We start from the raw sequence: 10,346 nt of genomic DNA on the forward strand, positions 1-10,346 counted from the left end.
GTATTTTGTGGGTTGAAAGTTTCTGAACAACATCATCACCATTAGTATTTATGCTTAAAATTTAAAGGTTTCTGTTCATATTGTGCGTATTGATTTTGTCTAATTTTTATGAAAAACTTAGGTGTTATTATGGATCTTCAACGTCTTTCGAGTACTGATTATGTTATTCTTGAGGCGATAATGTGCCAACAATTTCTTGTAGTCTTTATTTGCCTTTTTATGGCTATTCATGGTCATTCACTAACAAGGCAATACAGAAATGTGCATGAGATTAGGTACCGTATGAGTGTTCGAATACCAAAAGTAATTTCTCACTTAAATTGTATTATAAATGATAGTGATATTATATGTATTGACAAGTTAAGAATGGATAGAAATGCCTTTCATAATTTAGTTTTATTAACTAAGGATGTCGGAAGTTTGACTGATGGTAAGTATATGTCAAGAAGTGAAAAGCTAGCAATGTTCTTAAACATCTTGGCTCATCACGAGAAGAATAGATCTATCAAGGTCGATTATATTAGATCTGGATGGAGCGTAAGTCAAGCTTTTAATGAGTGCTTGAGAGCTATACTCAAACTAACTCCACTGTTCCTTGTCAATCCTTAATCGATCCTTGAAAATGAGATTGAAGATCGATGGAAATGGTTTAAGGTAGGTGAGATTAATTTTAGTATCTGTTTATGATTGAATAATGTAATTTACTAAGAATTCGTTCTAGTACGAGGTAACTCTATATTTTTTATAGGGTTGTTTAGGTGCACTAGATGGTACTTACATTCACATTAGAGTTCCATCTGTGTACAAACCAAGATACAGGACAAGGAAGGGAGATATAGCTACTAATGTATTGGGAGTTTGTGATAGAAATCTCAATTTTACTTATGTGTTACCTGGTTGGGAAGGATCAGCTGCTGATGGTCGTGTATTGCGAGACGCTGTAGTGCGGCGCAATGGTTTAAAAATTCCTGAGGGTATGCCATGTACATATGCATATAAGAACACAAAAAGAATGATGTATCTAATTTTTTGAGAAGGTAACTGTACATGAAAAGAATAGAAAAGTAACTAAATTTTATGTTTATATTATAGGTAATTATTATTTATGTGATGGAGGATATACAAATGGAAAAGGTTTTCTTTCACCTTATCAAGGATTAGATATTGGTTAAGGGATTGGCAAGGTGACAACCCCCCACCTCGATGTCGAGAAGAACTTTTTAATATGAAGCATGCCAGGGCTTGTAATGTTATCGAAAGGGCGTTTGGTCTCTTGAAAGGGCGTTGGGGAATTCTTAGGAGTTCTTCGTGGTACTCTGTTAAAGTTCATAACAGAATTATAAGCGCTTGTTGTTTGATTCACAACTACATCCATAGAGAGATGGATGTGGATCCTTTAGACATGGATATGGAAGAACAAGTTGAGAATCAACCTGAACATATTGATCTTGTTGAATCGTCTGAAGAGTGGACCACTTGGAGGGATGAGTTGGCTCAATCAATGTGGAATGCAAGATCTAATCTGTGATGACATGTTAAGTTTTTTTTTTTGCGATGAATTTAGCTAGCTTGGACTTTAAGGTCAGTTTTTGTGTTTTAGATTTTATACTAGTTAATTAGGAATCTTGAATCCTTTTTGTAACTTTTGGAATCTGTTGTTATGAAATTTGTGATTTTCTTAATATGTTATAATTATTACTCTTCATCACTTCCTCTAATAGTAAAATTTGACTTTATTTTACAACTCCAATCTCCTAAAACTAAAAGAACCCTGCAAGACTAGTGCAGATTATAATTTCTGAAAGTTGATAGAGGAAATAAAAACTAAATGATGAGTATGCACATGTATAGAAAAGAATTAGTATTGTTCTTCCTATCTTTGATTTGCAGCAACCATGAAGATGGTCATTAGAGAAAGGAACAAATTGATAATGTCTACATGCAAGACTATAGAGAAAGGAATTTACCTATGTATTGTAGACAATGTATCTACTTGAAGCTAGTCCGTTTCTCGATCTAATTCCACTTATGAATGTTTGCATGAACACCTGTGAATGCAATATCTTTTAAGCTTCTAATATGGAGAGCCTAATGCTTTCTGAATATATCAGTTTCTCCTACATTCTGTTTTTTATATAAAGTTTTCTAGAAACAGTTCTTGATTTCATGACAAGGTTATAGATTTGTTCAACTATTCTATGTGTGCATTATTGTTATTATCATTATTATTTTCTTCCTATTCATTTTTATAATCTATTCCACAAGAATATAAATGCCAAATGAGCAGTCAAACATCTTCCCACACATCAAAAAGATCAAGAAATTCAACTCCTTCGACTAGAAGGACATGGACTGCAGCAGAAGAACGAACTCTTATAGATGGATTAAAAGAGTTATGTGTTGATGGTTGGAGAGGTGATAATGGAACCTTCAAGCCTGGATACCTAAAGGAATTAGAATTTTATTTATGTGAACATCATCCTAACAGCGGATTAAAAGGTGAACCACATGTCTTATCTAAAATAAGATATTGGAAGAAATGTTACGCAAATATAGCTATGCTAAAGAGCCGAAGTGGATTGGGATTTCAATACAGTGATGGAGCTATAATAGTTGATGATCCCAAATTTTGAGATGACTTTCTTAAGGTAAATAATACTTTATTAAAGTTATTATTAGTATAAGTATTCGTGCATTAGTATCAACCCAAACATAGCGAGAGATTTTTAGTTGTTCATGATTATAGTTATGTATTTATATATGTGTTCTGAAAGAGTTATTAACTGAGTTATACTATGTTGCTTTGTTTTATTTTGTGATTGTTTTCTAGGTTGATCCAAATGCCAAAAACATGAATACGAAAAAATGGCCGATGTTTGTGGATTGGGAGGAAATCTTTGGCAAGGATAGAGCAATAGGGGAATTTGCAGAAGGCCCATTAGATGCTGTTGAAGATATTCAAAGGAGTCAATCCTCAGTAATGTTTAACGATATGAGTTTGGGATTTTCTATTGATCTTGATGGCGATGAAGAAGCTGGTTCTAGTCATAGACCTAATGTGACTAAGGGAGAAGCTGGAAATGCTACTGGAGCTACTACATTTCCTAAAGCATTTCAAAATGAAAGTGCTGAAGCATTTGAACCTGAAGAAGCTGGATCTCAACAAACCAATAAACAAGGTGAGTATACCAAAAGGTCGTCTAATGTCAATGAAAAGGAGAAATGCAAGAAAAGAAAAAAGATCCCGGAGAATGATTCTGAGATATTTCTTAAGGGTATGGTTGAGGTTTTAAAAAACTTTACTGACAGCCAAGACAAATGAATGGGTGCCTTGATTGACAAGATTGGAAATCGTGACCAATCTGATCTTCGTGATCAAATTTATTCCATCATTGAATCATCTATGTTTGAGTTGTACTCCACAGAGCAACGCATCAAAGCAACAATGATTCTCTGTGATGACGTCAAAAAGATGGAATTATTTATACGCATGGGTGAACTTGAGCGTCAAACTATGATGTTTATGATGATCAATGATAAACTTTGAAGTATGGTAGACTTCAAGATAAGTGGAAAGTTCATTTTGCTAGTTTTGCTTAATTGAAGACCTTTAAATATTTGAGTGTAGTGTCACTTTTTGATACCTCGAATTATGTCCTATATTGAAAATGATTGGCGTAAGACGGACACGAGGACAGTAGCTTTTGTGTAACTAGAATCTATGGAAACACTTGAATGTGGTGTAACTTGTGATAAACTCAAAATCATGTATGTAAATGTGTTTATTTGACTTGCTTTTGTCAATTGATGTACATGATTCTCGCTTCTCCTTTTCTCCTTTTCTCAGTATATATTGAAATGTGAAATGTGTTGTGAATGGATGTTGGATATGTGTATTCCTTCTTTTGTGTTGTACTTTGTTCCTTCTTTTCCGTTGTTGTTCTTCACTTCAAAGTCAAGCTGATATAAGTGAGCACGAGTTGTTTGGCCTTCTGCATTTGCTCACTGCACTTATTTTGAGTTGTTATTTAATTTCCATTTCACTTTAGTATATAACCGAATGCACACCCCTAATTAACACGCCTTGGCTACGTGTCACGAAGTAACGATGTTCGTGTCAGTCACTTTCTCAAGTCAAAAAAAGTGATTTTCAGATATCTTAAGAGCAAAGATAAAGGAAGAGTCTTTCGATGAAAGCAATAGAGAAGGTAATAATAATAGTATAAAGGACAAAAGGGCATTTTTTTTGGCTTAAGAAGAAGGAATTGAAATTCACAACAACAGATGAGAGTGATTCGAAGTAGAGCAATACTGATAGTACTTTTTCTGCAGTGAAGACAGGAACTCCTGCTCAAGCTCGTCCATTCGGACAAAACTGACACTTTGACGTGCAGCCAAAATAGACTTTGGATTCATCTTGAAACTGCTGAAAGAAACCTCAAACCTGCGAAAAGGGGTTCGTTTTTTATTTTTGCAGCATTGTCTATGATAGAATAGCAAAGAAAATGTTTGAAGTTTTATACAGGCTTGCAACTTCTTACTACCAGCCATTTATTCTGCTTTCATCAAAGTGATACGATGTGTTCGTATTCAAGTCATATCAGTAGCCTTCCTTCCTTACTATTGTATGATGCTTCTGGTCTATTCTAGGCATAAGCTTGAATTCCATTACAAAGTTATCCAAATTTTCTTAAAGTTAGTTATTACTGGCACTTGCAAGATGTTATTTCGGTGCAACTTAAGAACTAGGAGAAGAATTGGGAAGTTGCATATTTGTTATCCATCAAATTCTAAAGGCTAATTTGGTTTATGACAAATGAAGGTTTACAGTGTTCAATATTTGATTTAGAGACAATGTAGCAGGAAAGCTTCAGGTGGCTTGTTCAGGTTGCTTAATTTTGCTAACTTTATATGAAGTTGTGATCAAACTATATTTCTTTTAGCATTAGAAACTTCTGTTGTTGTCCACCCTACTTGAACTTTAGTTTTATTTTATATTTTCTTGTTTTCTTAAGAGAAGAGGGAGGTACGCATTGGTCGGGATACTTAAAATAATGCCTTCTCTATTTATGACTTGAGGTTTCCTCAAGTGAATTAAGTTTGTTAAGCACTTCATATTCAAGTTGTAAAAGTAATAGATATGGTAATTACATGAAATAGATAACATAATAATTCAAGGGTAAAATTGGAAAAAAGTTATTTTTTAGGAGTTTTAAGCCAAACACAAGATTTGAATAAGCAATAAACCAAACATTGGATAAAAAATAATCTCTGCATTGCTAATCCCCGCAGTGCTAATCCCTGCATTACTAATCCATGCATTACTAATCCCTGCATTAATCCTTATTGTACCAAACGACTCCTAAAAGTACTTTTGAAAGTGCTGAAACTTATTTTTGAAATAAGTAGTTATGTGTTTGGATAAAAGTGCTAAAGTTAAAAAAAAAAAGTTGTTGATGTGTTAGGCAAATAAGTGTTGGTAAACACTTTTTTATATCAAAATGTCTGAAACACCCTTAAAAGTTGTTAACATGATAAAAATTGATTAATTTAAGGTTTTTATACTTAAAAAAATGAAACAAAATTAATTTATATTTTACATTCATAAGTAATTATATATTGCTATCATTAACATATTTCTTAATTATCACAAATTATTTATAAATAATAATAATAAATAATAATAATAATAATAATAATAATATAACAATATGATAATAATAATAATAATAATAGTATGATACTAATAATAATAATATAATAATAATAATTATAATAGTAATAATAATAATGATAATATATAATAATAATAAATAATAATAATAAATAAAATAATACTAATATAATAATAATAATAATAAAATAATAGGAAAATAATCATAATAATATATAATAATAATAATAATATATATAAATAATAATAATAATAATAAATAATAGTAAAATAAATAATATTAATAAAAATAAAATATTAATAATAATAATAATAATATATAATAATAAAAAAGAATAATAAATAAATAATAATTAAAAATAATAAAATATTAATAATACAAATTATTATAATTATAATAATAATATAATAAAATAATAATAATAACAATAATAAATAATAATAATAATTATAAGAAAAAAGATTTTTTAAAAAAAGAATTAAGGGTAAAAAGGAAATATACATGGTCAATATAAAATGACTTTTAAGTTGAAAAAAAAAAGCACCCCTCATCAAGCTTTTGGCTTTTGGATTAAAATAAGTCATTTTTGACTTAAAATAAGTCACTTGATAATTGTCAAACACTCTAATAAGTCAAAAACTGACTTTTAAGTCAGTTTGACCAGTTTTTAAGCTCATCCAAACAGACTCGAAAAATCTTAGCATTAGTAATGCAAGTATAACTAATACAAGTATAATGCAAATATTATTAATACACTATGGGGTCGTTTGGTAGAGTGTATAAGAATAATGCAAAATAGGGTGTATTAGTAATGCTTGCATTAGTAGTGCTTGCATTATTAATACTTGCATTAGTTATGCAATCATTATTTTTTATACACTGTTTGGTTTGATGTATTAGAAAAAACAAATCTTGCATAATTTCTATTTAAAAAGTGTATGTTTAGAAAAATACTCTTTACACTTTATTTATTTTTACACTTCCTTTGCAACAAGGTTCTTTGTTAAAACATCAAAAAAGATTTCTTTGCTAAAACATTATTTGTTCCTATTCTTCTTCTTTTTCTAATATAAAATTAAAAAATTGTTACTACATTAAAAATAAGATTTAAAAAGAACAAGAAGAAGAAGATGTCAAACATCTTCACAATTTTGCCACCATACGTCCAAAAGATCAACTTATTCATACTAGGCAACTCAAATAGAGGAAGTAATGTCCTCTTATTTATATTTTTTTATTTGTTGATATATCAAACTCTTGTATACGATCCATTGTCTTTTTCTTAAAAAGGAAAAATGAAAAAGAGAAAGGCTGCATGGTCTTCTGGTAACTTTTTGTGACAATTCCATTTTGATTACGGTTACCATTGCACTTAAACTTTACAAAGGAGATTTTTCGAACTATTTATAAAAAAAATAAAAACCTAATTACATAAGGACTCTATTTGCTTGGAAATCTGTCAAAACGCGGCTGGGTCGACGGACATCGCGACGGATCGTCGTGGTCACGACGGACCGTCATGGACTCCGTCGTCCCATACTTGTTCAATTTCTTCTGCTGCTCTCTTCATTATCCTCGACGACAGATATGACGGATCGTCACAGGCACAACGGTCCGTCGAGGGTCTCCGTTCCAAAACACTTAAACTCTTGAAATTTGGGTAGTGGGACTACTTCTCTGAACTTCATGACGAACCAGCAGGACAGACCGTTATGGATACGACGGTCCATCACGCACTCCGTAAACAGGTTATTTTCAAATTCTGAATTCCAAAGTAGTTGCAGAGCCTTCGATTGAAATTCTGTTCTTTGTATTTCATGGGGTTATAACATCTTATATCTAGTTTTGTGTGACCGAAAACAAAGCTAGAGGGACATAAAGTATGAAACCATGTTCTCCGTCACAATGGGACTTATCATTGAAAATAAGGTGTCCAAATAGCAAATACGATATTGATTCCATGGTCAGATGCAGTATCAAACCTTCCAAAATGAGATGAAATTTACAGTTTCCATATTCCGCCTAAATCATCTGCCACACTGTTCAAACAAATAGAAGCGAACTTCTTCACCTCTTCTATCACACACATTCATCAACTCATAAAGAAATTAACAATGAAAAACAGAGACTAGACACAGAAATACAAGACAGATTAGAAAACTGTCATAGCAGCTATATAATTGCATTTCAGAATCTCAAAAGTAAATGGCTACACTAGAATTTGAAGAGTTGTAATAACAACTATATAATTACATTTGTGCTTAGCATTGACACAAGAGTTGAGATATTTTGATAAAACTTTAGTTACCCAAAAAGATTTAACATGCTCATGCGCACATTAATAATTAGAAATGCCCAAAAAAGCGACTGTTGTCACACTTTGAAGTGATTTCAAGTAAAAATTACTAAACTAGTGTAGCCACTTATATCACAAGTTCGCAGTACTTCAAANGGAGTTAGTTTGAGAATAGCACTCAAGCATTCATTGAAAGCATGACTTACGCTCCATCCCGATCTAATATAATCAACCTTGATGGATCTATTTTTCTCATGATGAGCCAAGATATTTAAAAACATTGCTAATTTTTCGCAACATGACATACTTTTACTATCAGTCAGACCTCCAATATCTTTAGTTAAGAGAACTAAAGTGTGAAACGCATTTCTATCCATTCTTAACTTATCGATACATACACTACCATTATCATTTATGATATAGTGTAAGTGCAAAATGATTTTCGGAACTCGAACACTCATATGATATCTAACCTCACGTCTGTTTCGACATCGTCTTCTTAGAGAATGACCATGACTAGCCATGAAAAGACAATAAATGAGAGCAAGAACTTGCTGAAACACTATCTCCACAAGAATAATATATTCAATACCTGATAATGGTTGAAGATCCATAATAACACCTATATTTGCCATAAAAATATGAATGAATACATACAAAACTTTTAAACAAGTATCTATGTGTATAAATTCCTAATTTTCAACCATATAAAGAGTGAAATAGATGAGCTCAAAACATATTAAAAAACGAGCTAAACCTAAATTTCATCTTAAATTGTGAAAGAGATGTTGAAAAATACATATTTTAATGAAAGACAAGACTACTAACCTTATGAAGATGAGGAAACAATGTTTGATTGAGCAAAAGGAAGAAAAATCTTCTCTTGAATTTTCTTTGAGAAAGTACAGAGAAGATGAAAGAGAAGATAAAACAAGTACTATGGAAAATGTTCTTTTAAAGGGTTTTGAGGGTACTTTTGTAATTACATAATCTAATACAAGTGTTAAAATGTTATGTATTACTAATACCTAGAATTTCTTGGTATTAGTAATACACAACTTAATACACAATATTGTGTATAACTAGTGCTTGTATTAGTTATATATAACAAAAAAAAAAATGTAACAAACAAGGTATTACTAATATACATATCTAATGCATGTATTATTTTTCCTAACACACTCTACCAAACGACACCGATAATTTGCATTATTTTTATACACTCTACCAAATGATGGATTTGACTCCTCTCCATTAATGGATCCCTCCAATTCCTCCATTACTCTTTTAATATTTTGACATGTGTCATACAAATAATCTAATGGCTCCGATTGTTTGATTAACTAAAGAGTTTTACTATAGTTAATATTTCTCCCTTTTTTTCTTTGCTTAGAATCCTTTCTTCTCTGTCATAGTTTATTTTTCGAGCTCTTTTTTTTCAGCAAATCAATAATATAATTTTGAATTTATTTATAGTGTTGATATTTGGGACTTTAAACTCGTTTTATTTTTAATCATTGATAATTTTCTAATTGATGCCTCTCTCACAAAGTTTAATTGAAATATCGGGAGTCAGACCCCATCACTGTTTTTACCATTTCCTCTCAAAAAGCTTAGTTTCAGTTTTCATATATTATTTTTTTTATAAAGAAGATCTTTCTCAGTCACTCTTACGGAACAACTTGGGCAATAAGTCCTAGGTATTTTTCAAATTTGACTTCTTTGAAAGCCCTCTTTGTAACTTATTTTCATTTATTTTGTTGGATTATTTACTATCTGTATATCAAAATTTTCAATATTAGACTTAGTCAAAGAGAAGAAATATGTTGAAATGGTGGATAAAAAAAACTAAATATGACAAAGAAAAAAATATCGAAAAACATTCTTCAACACATGAAAAATGAAAAAAGTCACGATAAGTAATGCAATAAGATTGAATGAATGGTACATTTTTTCTTATAAAAAAATATATATGTCATTTTCCAGGAAGTTAATGATTCTTCCGAAAAGATTTGGAAATTAGGAGAACTTCTATTTATTTTTTAAGTAAGGTGAGGAAAAAATATTAAGGAGCCAAATTCATAATAAATTATGGCAGAGAAAAAAGGATTCTAAGGACAAAAAGGAAGTGAGAGAAATATTAACTATATTCTTTAGTTAACCAAACAAATCCGAATCATTAGACTATTTGTATTACACATGTCAAAAAATTAAAGGGATAATGGAGAAATTGGAGAGATCTATTACTAGAGATGAGTCAAATCCTCAAATAACCTTTGAAATTCTTCAATAGATTCCGGAATGAGACAATAATTTCATGATTGGGGTGAATTAATAATAAAAGTACAATAAACAAAATATAGAGAAGGAAATTT

At 30.8% G+C, this 10,346-nt stretch overlaps 2 protein-coding genes across 2 annotated transcripts; both read left to right on the forward strand.

Moving 5' to 3' along the window:
• The first annotated feature begins 366 nt into the window (after positions 1-366).
• LOC107005991 lies at positions 367-1,528 on the forward strand. The gene is made up of 3 exons (XM_027913572.1): positions 367-537; positions 749-974; positions 1,281-1,528. The coding sequence occupies exons 1-3, from the start codon at positions 367-369 to the stop codon at positions 1,526-1,528; spliced, it is 645 nt and encodes a 214-aa protein (XP_027769373.1).
• Positions 1,529-2,128: 600 nt separating this feature from the next.
• LOC114075163 lies at positions 2,129-3,804 on the forward strand. The gene is made up of 2 exons (XM_027913463.1): positions 2,129-2,648; positions 2,831-3,804. Exon 2 carries the CDS (start codon positions 2,852-2,854, stop codon positions 3,320-3,322), a length of 471 nt encoding a protein of 156 aa, XP_027769264.1. The 5' UTR covers positions 2,129-2,648; positions 2,831-2,851; the 3' UTR covers positions 3,323-3,804.
• Positions 3,805-10,346: the final 6,542 nt, after the last annotated feature.

The sequence above is a fragment of the Solanum pennellii genome, chromosome 12 (assembly GCF_001406875.1).
Source record: "Solanum pennellii chromosome 12, SPENNV200".
In the NCBI taxonomy this organism is placed as follows: domain Eukaryota; kingdom Viridiplantae; phylum Streptophyta; class Magnoliopsida; order Solanales; family Solanaceae; genus Solanum; species Solanum pennellii.